Source organism: Colius striatus, chromosome 1 (assembly GCF_028858725.1).
Source record: "Colius striatus isolate bColStr4 chromosome 1, bColStr4.1.hap1, whole genome shotgun sequence".
NCBI classification, from domain to species: Eukaryota; Metazoa; Chordata; class Aves; order Coliiformes; family Coliidae; genus Colius; species Colius striatus.
The window spans coordinates 82,062,514-82,078,559 of NC_084759.1; the positions used below are offsets into that span (position 1 = coordinate 82,062,514).

At 43.9% G+C, this 16,046-nt stretch overlaps 1 protein-coding gene across 1 annotated transcript in view; it reads left to right on the top strand.

Moving 5' to 3' along the window:
• The first annotated feature begins 10,914 nt into the window (after positions 1 to 10,914).
• Positions 10,915 to 16,046, top strand: part of POLA1 (DNA polymerase alpha 1, catalytic subunit) — a 205,458-nt gene continuing 200,326 nt past the window's right edge. Inside the window, exons 1-6 of the mRNA XM_061988595.1 lie at positions 10,915 to 10,965; positions 12,567 to 12,691; positions 13,622 to 13,718; positions 14,208 to 14,288; positions 14,910 to 15,025; positions 15,282 to 15,344. Of these exons, the coding sequence (XP_061844579.1) occupies positions 10,935 to 10,965; positions 12,567 to 12,691; positions 13,622 to 13,718; positions 14,208 to 14,288; positions 14,910 to 15,025; positions 15,282 to 15,344 (513 nt within the window). The 5' untranslated portion in view covers positions 10,915 to 10,934. The remainder of the gene's footprint in view (positions 10,966 to 12,566; positions 12,692 to 13,621; positions 13,719 to 14,207; positions 14,289 to 14,909; positions 15,026 to 15,281; positions 15,345 to 16,046) is intronic.

The following is a 16,046-nucleotide window of genomic DNA, read 5'->3' on the forward strand; positions in this document are numbered from 1 at the left end:
TGTGAAGGTCTCTTCCTGTAACAGCTACTTCCATTTTGCCTAAACTAAGGCAGATCAAGGCACCAAAACTGATTGGAAGGACTTTTTCTCTCTCAGGTTCACAGTTATTTTCCTTCTAGTGCCCACAAGGAAGAATCAAAAGCATCTTAGTCTCAAAAGGAAGGAAAAAATTGAGACTTGCTAGCATTGGAAAGCGCCAGTGGGATAGGACATCTCTTAGTTTACATTGTTTCTGAGGCATTTGTACACTACAGTGATAAGGTTGTTTTAAATAAAGAAGCATTAGCTTCTCCAAAGATATAAGATGTAAGGAGGCTAATTATTCTGCTTTGAGTGAGGAATGAATAGAAGCAGTAAAACAAAACCTAGGTCAGACTCAACAGAGCGAAGCTGGAAAAAAGTATTAGGAAATAGGATGTCATGGTTTAACCCCAGCTGGTAACTAAGTACCACACCGATGCTCGCTTGCTTGCTCACTCACTCACCTTCACCCTCCAGTAAGGTGGGGGAGAGAGCCAGAAGAGTAAAAGTGAGAATTCATGGACTGAGATAAAGACAATTTAATAAGAAAGCAAAACAAGGAATTCATTCACAACTTCCCAGCAACAGACAGGTGTTCAGCCATCTCCAGGAAAGCAGGGCATTATCACGTGTAATGGTGACTTGGGAAGACAAATGCCATCACTCTAAACATCCCGTCTTCCTTCTTCCTTCAGATTTACATGATGAGCATGATGTCCTATGGTACGAGAGATCCCTTCGGTCAGCTGGGGTCAGCTGTCCCAGCTGTATCCCTTCCCAGCTCCTTATATCCTGCCAGTGAACTCCATAATGTGTTGGTGTGAAAAGTAGAGAAGATCTTGATGTTCAGCAATAACCAAAACATCCCTGAATTATCAACACTGTTTTCAGCACAAATCCAAAAGAGTTTCATATTAACTACGGTGGAGAAAATTAACTCTATCCCCATCAAAACAAGTCCACAGGAACACAAAACATCAATTTTTATTTAAAAAAAACCCTAAAACCTAACCCCTCTCATTTAGTCAAAGGCTACATTTGCTGCTTTTTTTATAGACTAATTTAAATAAACAGGGAGGTGAATGGGCAAAGACTTCCAAAAGAAATTATGATTTCTAAAAACAGAATGAGGGAAGATGTAGACTGTAAAGAAACAAGTAGATGAAAGGGAGAAAGAACCACATATGCTTTCTGCATTTACATAGTTAAACACAAAAGCCAACTTGTCAGGCTTGTATGAATTCCTATATATTTTTAAGTATGTCAATAGCATTATTAATCCTTTCACTGAATAGTTTCAGCAAACCTTCTCAAACCTTACTTATGTGTAACCTTTCTGTGGAAGTCCTAGGGCTAATTCAGGGATGTTTTGGTTATTGCTGAACATCAAGGTCTTCATGGTTTTTCTCAGTTGATACTGAAATGAAATTACTGTCACTCACAGTCAAGCACAAAAGAGCACTGCAATTTCTATGGGCTCTCTGCGGTGTTTGAAAAGGGGTGGTACGGGTTTTGATGTCAGGCATGTTCTTTTCACCTTTGGATGACTCGGAGGAGTAAGGTGAGGCTTCACCATTTTTAGGTTTCCCTCTCATCATAGGCTTTAATAACCCTGGACACCTTCTCAGCTGCGATGTCCCCATATCCTGCTGGCCCAGGGCCAAAGAGCCCCAATTCAGCCCTAGGCCTTCAGTCCATGCCTGAGCCTGGCCATGGACCTTCTTGATCTTGACCTCAACCTATGGACTGATTTCCTGCTCCAGCCTTAGACGTGCCTCACTTGCTTAGTGATTGCTGAGCTGTGACCCAAATAACACCACTGGACTTGACCTTGATTTGTGTTTCTGGCTTGCCTGGATCAAGCAAGTCCAAAATCCTGTCTGATGACTTGGACTCTCAGCTGGGCCTGCCCAGCTCACTTTGTTTGGATGGGGCCCTGCGTGGCAAGGTCTCTACCCTACCAGTCATAATCATGTTGTTTTCTCCCTATCCTTAGCAGCTGACCCTTGCTGCACTCTGACAGCTAGCTCAGGTCTTCGTAAACCCTGAATCAAGCAGAGTAGGGCCTGGGCCGTCGCTATGTGAGTCTTCTCTGGTGATTCCTCCTTAGTCACCAGCCTGTTCCTGAGCTTTGGTGCACCGACTATGTTGACCCCTTGTCCAGCCCCACCTCCTGAATGAATATTCCTTGCAGAGCCCACCTGGCAGCCTCTGGGACCTAGCTTCTGGGGTTGCTGCCACCTGCAAGTCCTTTCCCAGGCTCTTTTCTCTGCCCTGGCTCAGTGGCCATGAGGTAGTCTACTGATAACCAACACTAATTAAATCACTCTACAGCAAGCCCTTTCTGAACCTAGATCTAAGGCACAAGGATACATCTTGTTTGGGAGGAGGTGCTGCTGTTAGGGCCCTGAGGGAAATGAGAGCCCCAACCAGCTTCACCTGGTCCCCTACTCTCTGCTGAGTAGCTCTGTCTGAGGTCTGGCCTGTGCCATCAGTCCTCGTCAGAGCCAGGCTACTGGAGGAGTGCTGGTCTCCAGCTCAGTTACAGCTGGCTACACCTGGCTTCCTAGTTTGATGTTGGACCTGCCTTGTCACTATGGATGTGTCTGGTGATATTTGGGTTGTGTCTGACACTGGTTACCATCACCAGGCCTGATCCTGGTCCCTCACCCAAGGGCTGACTTTGTGACTTGACTCTGGACCTGCCTTACCACAGAGTTGCCTGGTGATCACTGGGCTGCATCTGACACAGGTTACAATCACTGGACTCAACCCCAAGTTATGTTTCTGGTTTGACCTCAGACCTGCTCCATCACCATAGACTTATCTGCTTTCGATTTTGGGCTGGCACTGACTCTCCTCTCTTAACTGCCCTGCTCATGGTCCTTAAGGGCTGGGGGATGAGGCGTCAACTGTCCTGCCAGACCCACCACACAGGGCTCCCTGCCTGCAAGAACCAGTTGGCCTTTGCAGCTTCCCCATGTTGTGAGCACAGCCTTCACCAGCATCAATCCAGCAACAGAGAGTTGTTAAGGATTACAATTAAACTTTGCAGCATCTCACAATGGTGTCTTCTTTTTTTGCCAAGTAGACACGAAATTGCCCCATGGAATCCCATTTGATCTTCAGCCAGGTCTTGAAATGTAACAACCTCTCTGCAATAATGTTCTGCTTATACATTAATTGTTCATTTTTGTGCAATTGTGAAGAGAGAGCACTGAAAGTAGTTAAAACAGAGACTTTCATGCTGTGGCAATAGCTGCATGCTCTTGAATACCATTGGCATCAGACTTAATTCTTAGATATTATAATTATGTGAGGGCACATTCTCTGTGAGTTTGCTCTCACTTGTCTTCCCTATTTAATTTACATGATAATATTTTGTACTTCTAGGCTTGAATAGGAATACTCTATTAAGCAAGCAGGTGACAAGATTCTGCTCTCTGTTCCAGTTAGCGTAATTCCACCAATTCCACAACAATCAGAATTTAATGTGTTTAAGTTTTGTTTTTATGTTTTTTTTAAAGATGCATCTCTGGATGTCCCTTTGATAGACTTTTTTTTTGTGTCAGAATGGAAATTAAGCTGTTCTAGTTTCTACCTCACGTTTGCATTTCAGAGCCTTAACATCCTAATAGCAACTTTTTTCTCCTTATCCCGATGTTTCCAGGTAACTGAGGTAGGAAATTAGAAAGAGCTATTCAGTGGGAAAAAAAAAAGCATTTATAGGGCTGGTAAACAAGGCACCTACCCTTTCAACATAAATGTCTGCATTCCCTTTACTGATAAACAAACGGAGAAACATCTGTTTCTTCATATTTCTATCATTTAACTACCTATAAGAGTTTTGAAAACGATAACCTCTTGGTAAGAAGCAATTTCAGATTTTTTATTTCTAATTTACATAATATATGCTCCTTTAGGGCTTTAGTCCCTCATACAGTTAAGTAATTAATGCTGAAATATCAAGGGAATAGCATAGACTAACAAGCAGCTGCTGAAATGAAGTAGAGCTGGATCATATTAGATGTAAATCTTTGAGTGATAACATGAATGAATTCAGGCCAATGTATAGATTAAAAGAGAATGAAATACTGCATGTTTGTAGGAAAAACATATCTAAAGAGCATATACACACACATCTTGAACACACACAGAGTCCTCCACAAAGACAGGCCGTACTTAACAATGATACAATAATCTTTAGGCACAATACAGGTGAATTTGCCACCTGGCTATAATTCAGAGTTACTCGCATTCTGTTTTTTACATCATGTCTTTTAGTTTCAACAGATTTTTTTTCATCATGCAAAAAATTACCAACTGTAAGCTTAATGTGTAATGTCTGAATCTGAGTTTTAACTTTTGGTCCTACTGGCTTTGAGACACATTAAGTATGCCCTAGACATAAACAAGAAGAGAAGAATAATGCTCAGTACAGTGTTCCTCTTGCCTGTTTATATTTGATACTACACTCCATTTGTACATTTATATGTTAATATATCCTACTGTTTATATTATCTTAGAGGTCTTGCAATGAGTCTATAATATTTTCTATTCATAACTTCTTAAATTACAGCTCTAAGAAAACAAAGAAAATAGAAAAAGAAGAAAATAGATCTTTGTCACCTTTCGTTGAAATCTGAGAGTTTCCCGAGCTTCCCCTTCTGGACTGTGTTTTTGGCTGCCTACCATCTTCGTTGCGGTGTTTCTTTTGCACTTTTCTCAGCAGCTATCCCTCTTTCCTTCAGAGAATCTTGGGTGGCTCTGAATGGTACAGTGGAATTCCCTCTTCTCATACATGAAATATGATTGAGCAAAGGTCATTCCAAGTTATTGTTGTATGACTGTCCCGTTGGAGGTTAAAGATCATCTCAAAGAAATCTGCTGTGATAAAGCCATTTAGCAGAGGAACTCACAGATCTTGCTGGGGATTTTTCCAAAGTGCATCCCCTACCTCCCCTGCTTTTTTTTTTCTCTTGTAGCATTTAAATATGCTTGTTACACTGTGCTGCAGGAAACAGATGCATTCTTGTTATGACCAGAGATGAATGTCAGGATTGAACTAGCATCTATGAAAAAGGCTTTTGTTAGATCTGAGCTGGCCCACAGTGGAGCTATGGCAACAACTTCAGTTTGGTAAATCAACTGTATCACTGTGTACCGGTTCAAATCATGGCATCACCTGAATGACAAACATGCCACTCTTTGTATGACAGCTGACAAAGAGTATCAGTTTATTTTCATCAAAAGCATTTAAATCCAGCCAATTCAAAACTCGAAAGCATGTGAAAGCTAGCTATACATGAAATGCAGTATCATTTTTACTCAAACTGAAGAATTTCATGACGTTATTTTTGAAATGTTTCTCTGTCACAGCTTAAAAATTGGGCAAAGAGGCTGTCTGTAGGTCAGACAGACATTCTTCCTGTGGTGGTCAGTGTTTCCAAGGATGCAGCTTTTGCTAAAGCTAAGCTGATCTAATAACCAGCTATTGCTGACAGAGTTGGTCACATTCTCTCAAGTGCCTGGGAACACGGCATTCTGGCTATTGGGGTGCCCAGTCTCTTTTGGCAGCTGCTGCAGATGGTGAGAGTAGTTGTTCTACTTCCATCTAAAATCAGGTCCAGCAGTGAGATAGGAATTGTGTTGATTAGTTAGAAGTATCAACATCTGGTAGGTTTCTTATTTTTCTTACCAATGCAAAGGAGTCCTCATGGAGAAGAAAAATAATTTTCAGTTTCAGAACCATAAAAAACTATCATAAAATCACAGAATCCCAAGGGTTGGAAGGGACATTGAAAGATCATCTAGTCCAATCCCTCTGCCAGAGCAGGACCACCTAGAGTAGGTCACACAGGAACTTGTCCAGGTGCTTTTTGAATGTCCCCAGAGAAGGAGACTCCACAACCCATCTAAGCAGCCTGTGTCGGTGCTCCCTCACCATCACAGTGAAGAAATTCTTCCTTGTATTTCTTTGGAACTTCTTATGTTCCAGCTTATACCTGTTGCCCCTTGTCCTATCATTGGCTATCACAGAAAACAACCTGGCTCCATCCTCCTGACACTTACCCTTTACATATTTATAAACATTAATGAGGTCACACCTCTGTCTCCTCCTCTTCTCCAAACTGATCTAGATTGTTTAAAAGAGTCAGTATATCCAGGCCAAATAATACTAACTAATGCATATCCGCCACAGAATCCTATTTGCTCTCAAATACTTGGAAGTGTTGGTGCTACCTGCCTTTGTAAGGACCTGGAGTCAGTGCCTATGTATTCTCATGAGAAGCTGTTGTAGTTTAACCCCAGCCAACAACTAAGCATCATGCAGCTGCTTGCTCACCCCTCTTCTTCCACGCTAGTCGGATGAGGAAGAGAATAAAAAACAAGTAAAACTTGTGGGTTGAGATAAGAACAGTTTAATAACTGATTTAAAAAAAAAAAAAATTAATAATAGCAAATTGCTCACCACCCACTGACTGATGCCTGAGCAGTGATGCACCCCTCCCCACCAACTCCCCCCAGTTTATATACTGAGCATGATGTTATACCATATGGAATAGCCCTTTAGACCATTTTGGGTCAGCTGTCCCGGCTGTGTCCCTTCCCAACTTGTGCACCCCTAGTCTTTTTGCTGGCAGGTCATGAGAAGCTGAAAAGTCCCTGACTTACTATAAACACTACCTAGCAACAAATAAAACATCAGTGTGTAATCAGTGTGTCTTACACTAAATCTAGAATGCAGCACTGTATGAGATACTGGGAAGAAAACTAATTCTATTCCAACAAAAACCAGGACAGCAGCAAATGGAGATGGAAACAGCATAAATCCCACCAGTTTCGCTCAGTTTCTTATGAAGTTGCAGGCAGGTAGGTCCAAGACATTTTAGAAGAGATAGGACTTGTGAAGCTTCAGTAATCTCAACTGAGGCTTTTATAAACATTTCTAACTATACTTGAATCACAGAATAGTAGGGGTTGAAAGGGACCTCTGAAGATCACCTAGTCCAACCCTCCTGCTAAAGCAGGTCAACCTAGATCAGGTCACACAGGAATGCGTCCAGGTGGGTCTTCCAAATCTCTAGAGAAGGAGACTCCACATCCTCCCTGGGCAGCCTGTGCCAGGGCTCCCCCACCCTCACACAAAAGAAGCTTTTCCTGAAGTGGAATATTTTGTATTCCAGCTTTTCTCCTATCAGTGGACACTAAAGAAAAAAGTGTTGCCCTATCCTGCTGACGTACACCTTTTAAATACTTGTAAGAATTAATGAGGTCGCTCCTCAGTCTCCACTTCTCCAGGCTGAACAGTCCCAGTTCCTGCAGCCATTCCTCGTAAGGAAGATGCTCCAATCCCCTGATCATCTTGGTGGCCCTGTGCTGGACTCTCTCCAGCAGTTCCCTGTCCTTCTTGAACTGGGGAGCCCAGAACTGGACACAGGACTCCACATGAGGCCTCACCAGGGTCGAGTAGAGGGAGAACCTCCCTTGACCTGCTAGCCACACTCTTCTTGGTGCATCCCAGAATGCCACTGGCCTTCTTGGCCATGAGGGCACATTGCTGGCTCATGTTTAGTTTATTATCAATCAGGACTCCCAGGTCTCTCTCCTCAAAGCTGCTCTCCAGCAGGTCAATCCCCAGCCTGTACTGGTGCATGGGGTTGTTCCTTCCCAGATGCAGGACTCTCCACTTGTCCTTGTTGAACCTCATGAGGTTCCTCTCTGCCTAACTCTCAAGCCAGTCAAGATCCTGCTGAATGGCAGCACAGCCTTCTGGTGAATCAGCCAGTCCTCCCAGTTTGGTGTCATCAGCCAACTTGCTGAGAGTACACTCTGTCCTCTCATCCAGGTCATTGACAAAGATGTTGAACAAGACTGGCCCCAGAACTGGCCCCTGTACCCCAGTGGCCACAGGCCTCCAACTTGACTTGGATCCACTGATCACCACCCTCTGGGCTCTGGCATTCAGCCAGCTCTCGATCCACTTCATTGTCCACTCATCCAAGTCACACTGCTTGAGTTTTCTGATGACGATGTTACGGGAGACGGTGTCAAAAGCCTTGCTGAAGTCAAGGTAGATGACATCCACTGCTCTCTCCTCATCTAGCCAGTGAGTTATACTCTCATAAAAGGATATCAGGTTGGTCAAACAGGATTTCCCCTTGATGAATCCATGTTGAGTCCTCCCGATAACCAAATTTTCCTTCATATGTTTTGAGATGGCATCCAGGATGAGTTGTTCCACCACCTTTCCAGGGATGAAGGTGAATCTGACCTGCCTGTAGCTTCCCAGGTCCTCTGTCTTGGCCTTTTTGAAGACTGGACATTGACACTGGAATTCCTCCAGTCCTCAGGCACCTTGCTTGTCCTCATGATTGCTAAAAAATGATGGAGTGGCTCAGCCAGCTCCCTCAGCACTTGTGGGTGTATCCCATCAGGTCCCATAGATTTATGGATGTCCAGCTTACCCAACAGGTCTCTAACCTCATCCTCATCCACCAAGTGAAAGACTTCCATTCTCCAGACTGTTCTACTATCCTTCAGCGGCTGGGCTTCCTGAGGGCTGGCCTTGGCAGTGAAGACTGAGGCAAAGAAATGTAAGGTACTAGTTACATGCGTCAACATTACTGGCAGCATAGTTAACCACCGAGACAACATTACTCTGGCCATCAAGGACTCTACCTGTGGGAGACACTGTCACATTGGTGATTTACGTCCCGCCAGCCCAAGATCTAACTCCTCTGCATATGTGCCTAGGCCCAAGGTCCATGGACTATGATCATCCCGGCCTATCAAGGAGCTCACTCCTGGATTTTGGGAACTTTCCAAGAACTTTTAGGGACTTTTCAGAACCCTTCAGAGATGGCACCAGGCATATTCCAGCAAGAGAAGTGCATGTAAGAGAGGGACCAGTGTAGGGGCTTGCTCTCTTTCCTCCTCTCCCCGTGCTGGACCAGATGGATCATTGGACAGACAAGCAGACTGTTGGGAGCACTGTGGACTCACAGTGGTGACTACTGGATCTTTTTTTTCTCTCTCTCCCTTTTCTTTCCTTCTCCCCTTTCTCTTTTCCGTGTTTATTTTTGATTGTAAAAATAAAGTAGTTTAGCACTTGACTCTGTTTTGAGTCTTAATTCTGTTCCTGAGAATGCACAAAACCTAATCACGATAACTTGTTTGATTGGACACCACTAAGGAGTTAAGCCCAGCCAGAATTGTCTCAGGTTGGCTGGAAAGCAAGGAGGTTTAACTTCTGCCAAATTGAACCCAACTGGGGATCATGACAGGAATGCATTCGGTAGTTCCTCCTTCACCGCATCCTCTGTCACAAGGAGACCCTCCTTGTTCATCAGTGGGTTCACATTCTCCCTAACCTTCCTTTTGCTGCTGATGTATTTGAAAAAGCCCTTCTTGTTTTCTGTCACTTCCTTTGCCAGGTTGAATTCCAAAAGGGCTTTGGCCTTCCCGGTTTTGTTCCTGCATACTCTGGCAATGTTCCTATGCTCTTCCCAGGCAACCAGGCCCTTTTTCCACCTTATGTAATTTCTTTCTTCTCCTTCAATAGTTCCAGTAGTTCTTTTTTCAACCATATAGGCCTCTTTCCTCTTTTTCCTGATTTTCTACTTGTGGGGACACATTGATCTTGGGCTTGGAGGAAGTGGCTTGAAGATCAACCAGCTCTCATGGGCACTTCTACCATCGAGATTCGTATCCCATGAGATTCTTCCAAGCAGGTCTTTGAAATTGAAATACATCCTTTGAAACGGAAATGTATCATTTCCCACATAGTTCTTACTCCTCAGCTGAAAGCTATTGTGTAATGCTCCTGACACACGCAAGTGAAGGTATCTGCAGCATCAGGACGAGCAGAACACACTCCATCATCCCTACTCTGCCTGGTGTATGCATGGAAAAAGCTCCAATAGTTCTCTTCTCTGAGGCCACCAGTTCACTTGCCCTCTTAAAGAAACCCAGTTTATCCTTTCATGTCTAGAATGGAAGGAGAAAAAAAAAGGTAAATGGATCCATTAGCTGTTTTGTTGCCAAGCTGCCCAACTACTACCTGTCTCTAAAGAGACTGGGAAGTAATTTACTGAAAAGTTCCTAGAACTTGTGACAGGAGAATACTACCTACTTTTCATGCCTAACAAATAAATATGGTTCCTGCAGATGTTATAGTCTGTTATGATCACTCTTCTAGCTTTGGAGGGCATAGTGTTTAAAACTGAGTGGGAAGTGCCCGTTTCTCCCAGCAGAGTCTGATCTACTGCTGACAATGTTGTTTCAAGCTGGCCTTGACGCTCACACACTGCAGCCTGTCTCGAGTTTTCAGACAACTGGTATCACGCATCTTCTCCCAGTTCAGGAGTGTGCACTGCCATTATTTTGCCCCAATGAAGGCACCATATCACTACGGTTTCAGAGCCTCTACACCTGCTGGAAAGGCCCGAGACGCAACTCGCGGGACTGCGCCGATCTGCTGCTGCCCTCCCGTCCTTCTCCGGGGCCTCGAAGATGAGCCGCAGCGGGACTCGCAAACCGCCTGAGGCTGCAATACCCCGCCAGCACCAGCCCAGGCCGACACCCGCCGGCGCCGGCGCAGGCCTAGCCCAGGAAGTGGCTCCTCCTCGCTCGGGGCTTCCTCCCCGAACTCTACGCTGACAAGGGAGGTGGCCCTGGCAGGCCCCTTCCCGCGGCTGTCCGCACTCCCCACTGGGCCCCACCGACGGCCGCGGCTCGTTCCCCGCCCCGCGGGCCGCTTGTGCTGCCGCTGGCGGCGCCGGGCCCGCCCCCGCGCGGGGCGGCCGGAGCCGCCGCAGCTGCTGATTGGCTGCCGCCCCGGCGGCGGCTCGCGGGGCTCCCGTCTCGCGCCACTTTCGGGAGCCTTGGCGCCAGCGGAGCGTGTGGGCGCCATGGCCGAGAGTGGCGCTCAGAGCCGAGACGGTGAGGCCCGCGGGGCGCCCGCGCGGAGGGAGCGGGGCGCGCGGGCTCCTGGGGCGGTAGCGGCAGCTTCCCTGTCTACGGCGGTGCGGCGGCTGCTGTCGTTTCGGCTTTAGGCCGGGGGCAACGGGGCCAGCGGCGCTCGGGGCGGGGGTGGAGGGAGCGGGGGCGCACCGGGTGCCCGTGCGGGCGCGGGAGCGCGCGTGCGCAGCGGGTGGCGGGAAGCGGATAGCCCCCCGAGAGAGTCTCCCCTTCCCGCAGGGAGCCGGCGCTGAGCGGCGTCGCCCGGGGAGCGGGAGCCTTTTGCGTCCCGCGTCCTCCCACCTTGGGGAGTCTTGGCGGGGCGGTGGCTTCGCAGCCCGAGCGGGGAAATTTGGTCCCGGCAGCCGGGGGTGGTGGTATTACACTGAGTGTTGCGGTTTCTGCCCGGCCCCCGCTGCTCCGCAGCCCTCTTCTGCGCCGGCCCTGGTTTCCCCACAGCGGCGAGGCTGGGTTATCCCGGTAAAAAGGCCATGGGCTTACCGCCCGCTGACGGGCCTCCGGCTGGGGCACTGATGGCCCGGGGACGCGCTGGCATGTCGCCGCGGAGGTCACCGGCAGGCGCGGGAGAGATCACCTACGGGGTGAAAACGCGTTTGTTATGGGAGGAGGACGTTTCTTTGAGTGCTTGTTTAGAGTAAAAAATGACAGAAAATCTTGTATAAATACAGCAAAAGTATTAAGATATTTGCAGTTCTTCCACATCTGGTATTAGGCAGTGTAAATGTCCACTTTAGCCGATCCCAGCCCTTAGCAATACAAATCCTTCAAGATTTGTCTCAGCCACATTGCTTAGGTGCAGCTTTATTAACAATTTGATCTACTGTCACTAGGAAGGGACTAGCCTTCTCCCCTAGCTGGCTAGCCCAGCCTGGCCGCTTGCAGTAGCCACGGGTCTCCTCTCCCTGCAACCAAGGTGTGCACAAAACCCATAGACTTGTTCTTGGGCTAGTTGTCTGCTTTTGTAAGTTGAATGTGGTCAGGTCCCCACCCTTCAAAAATCAAGAGAGAGAGAAAGATCAAGAAAAGCAGAGAGCACCTTGCTGGAGGGAGCATCGTGAAGGGAAGAAAGTGCAAGAGGAAATCGGGCGGCAGTCTTCAACTGTCAACAAATTACTAGTTCATCTCAGTCTAGCTGTAAAGATTGTGAAACCACCTAAAAAACCCATTACTGCTATGGAGCAATATAGGCCTTTTCTAAGTCTGTCTATTCCTGAGTTGTCATGGAGACATGCAAAATAAAAGGAGCTGGAAATTCCCAAGGGAAGAGTGGGGGGATCCTTTTCAGATGTGGGTTGATGAAACTTGAGAGGTGCTTTGGAAATCTAGATGGTAGCTTCTTGATGAATGTTGAACCAGCACCAGGTCTGTCTGAGACCATTCCTTTGGTGCAATTCCACAACTGGCTTGTCAAGAACTGTGACTGTGTGCTTTTAGCCAAATAGTTTCTATGTTGATTTTAGGCAAAACTGCAACCATCTATTAATATCTCACTGAACATTAAATACCAAAGATAACAGCAGCTAATCACTAAACTTATTTCTCTTGGTTTTAATTAATTGCAGCCATGCATGAGTCTGGAAGTTTCTCAGCATCACGTTCTAGACGTGAGAAGAAGTCTAGAAGAGGCCAGCAAGAAGCACTGGAACGTCTGAAAAAAGCCAAAGCTGGTGAAAAATTAAAATATGAGGTGAAAATCCTCATCTTTTCTTTTTATGAAAAATGAATGTGAGCTGAGATATACTTAACTACCCTTTATACATATCTAAAAGTTATGGGAGTCAGAATCTGCCTTTCAGATAAGCTTTTATTTTTTAACAATGTAACTGTAATTATTAATTTTGCTGCTTTCTGATATCATTTATTTGTTTGTTTCTGTTTTGAAAACTAAAATGGTTTTATTAACTGCAAGTCAAATATGCTTGATATTTCTTGATAACTATCCCACAGGGAAGGACCAACTGTTAAAATTTAATTGTGAAAGTAATATTATGCTAAGAAGTACCTTTTTTTTTTACTTCAAAGGATTTTAAGGTTTAAATGAATTTCAGAAGTTTGTGTGACCGAAATCCATTGGTATTGATACATTGTGTTTCCATTTAAACATTTAACTGGGCAAACTGGAATCCGTCAGTGGAACAGTGATACTGTCCAATTAATTGTAATGCCAGCAGGAAGTGACTTTCACATTGAGGTGAATAAATCTGAAGAAGCCTGAAGTGCCTAGATCATTAAGATGTAAATTTTCTGTGAGGCACAGAAGAGCATCTTCTGTATTATGCTTGGGCACGTTAAATCATCTTCATTTTCATGGAGCCTATCTTAGTATTTGAGAGGAGAGCCAAAGGTCAGAAGTTTCCATTTTTTAAAGTATTTTTTTAATAAGAAATGAAGACTAAATAAAATGAAATCTCTGCCAATGCTTCAGTAGATTTTGAGTGTCAGTATACTGCGATAATTAAATAAACTAATAACTTGTCTTTTGTCGCTGCCAAAGAAGATGCTTAAACTGAATGAATATCTGTGCTTACTAGTTGGAAACTTTTATGTTCTTACTGATGACCTATATTAATAATCAATAGTATGGGAACTGTTAATCCTCAGTTTACCTTAACTGTAGGTCGAGGAGTTCACAGGTGTTTACGATGAAATAGATGAGGAAGAGTACTCCAAGAGAGTCAGAGAACGCCAGGATGATGACTGGATTGTTGATGATGGTAAGTTAAGGTTCATTGAGAGAGTTATTTTTATTGTAGTGTTGTAACTCAATTAGGCATCATAATGTTCATGATTTGAGGTAAGTTATAATTAGTAAATTGTTACAAATTGGTTTAGGGGACAAGGAAAAGACAAGCTTTTTTATGGAAATGAATCTTTTGCATTGTTCTTATAGTAATGTATTAGGATGGTAATGAGAATATTTTTCTATTAAGAACTTTTTTTGAAATTTCCTTTCTAGTTATCAGTGATGTAACTTTTAAAAGTAATCTAATTGATAATTTCTAGTTAAACACAAAATAATATATTTAGTCTAATAGATGATGCAGCTGAGAGTGCTGTAGTTTTTAACACTTTTGCCTTTATAATTTGTGCATATTAAAGGGGGGAAAGTATTTAAGGATGTAAAACTTTTAATGATGAATATATTTAGAAATATCAAAAGACAGAATTTAAAATGTAAATTCTAAACTTTTTTTTTTCTACAGATGGGATAGGTTATGTTGAAGATGGAAGGGAAATCTTTGATGAAGACCTGGATGATGATGCTCTTGGTTCCAATAAGAAAGGTAAGTTGAACACGATCACTACAGAGTGTCTCCCACTCTATAGTGATCATGGCCGTGAAAAAGTACATAAAATGAGCAACTTCTTGGTATCAGTACATGGTGAAGATGGCCAAATGACGTGTTACTTGATGCTCTGTAGTTGTATCTCTCTTGCTACTAAAGTACTTGCTTTTAAGGATATGAGTTCAAATGTTTTTGACAACTTTTATGAGTTTGATGACAAACTGAGAAATGGAGTCTGATGTTGAGAATCCAATTCTAGTGCCAACTCCTGGACGCTCCTTTTCTTTCTGGAGATGCTTCCATGTAAACTATCTTGATCACTTTTCTGGAGTATCAACTTCAGATGCGGAGAGTACCTCTGATGTGACTAGGAAAGATAAAGTGCTGATATGATTTTGTTTTTGTTTTTGTTTTTTTTTTTTTTTGGTGCATGACAGCTGTTACAAAGCTGGCAGCAAATGAAAGATGATTAGACTTCATTTCAGCCAGCAGTGTAAAGGTGGAAGAAGCAGACTGCCACTGCCTCAGCTACTAATTCCTGATAATAACTAGACCTTTAAATGTTGAGCTTTTCTGATGTAGAATTCACATTTTCTTTTTTTTCCCTTTTTTCTGTAGGAAAAGGTAGCAAAACATCCACAGTTGATAAAAAGAACATGAAAAAATCTGTGGTGTCAAAGCCAAACACAATTAAGTCTATGTTTATAGCCAGTGCTGGGAAGAAAAACACAGACGTGAGTGTTTATGTTTTTGAATTTAAAGGTTTCTAACTTGTTTGCAGTGTTTCAGTGGGAAAGGAGTAAAGCACAGAGTCATTTCAGTTTCTTTTGTCTAGCAAGACATAAACTTATATTACAATCACTTGTGTATGGTGCATTCCTGAAAACACTGTGTGTGTTTTGTAGAAACCTTTTAGTCATTTGCTGATGACCTCTTGATTATGTTTGCACGTGTAACTAAGAACTGTTTGGCTGATCTGTTATCTTACAGAAAACCGTTGACCTGTCAAAGGATGACTTACTAGGGGATATTCTTCAAGATCTTAATGCTGAAGTAAGTATATTAATATAATCGGTGTTAAAAACCTTAATCCATTACTTTTTCTTGCTGTGGAACATATAAGGAAAATAAAGTTCTTCATAAAACTAGACCATCTAAGGGTCGATTTCTTTCACAGCACATCTGCTTGGTGTATTCCATGTATGGTATGCAGTCTACCTGTCATCTCCACCATGCAGAAATTCATGATTGTATTGATTTGATAAGCCAAAACTGGAGAGATGGTTGATATTACTATGATATACAGCCTGTGCTAATTCAGACTTCTATGTTTTAGTCATTTTGGAGTGAAAAAGGCCTTAGTTGCATCTGAATCATGTGTACCATATATGTGTGTTACCATGCTCCAGCCAGTGTACTGTAGGGTATTTTCATCTGGCATGTTTGGGTTCACGAGAGGAGCTGCGGGAAGACTGTTTTCAGCAGGTGACATAGCCTGAATTATCTGATGCCTCCTACTTTCCATGGTTTACTGCAGAGAAACAGATTAATGTTCTGTCTGAGGTAGGAGTGCAGGATGGCTGCTATAGCACTCTCGGGCTGGCTCAAATGAGGCTGTTCTTTGTCATGAATGATTTTTCAATGAGTTAATGCCCCTTAGCAGGGTTTCTTAAAAGGGAAAGGATTGCTCACATGTAAACCATGAAACTACTGTGGTGATGAGATACTGAATTGAAATGTATTGTATCGTAATAG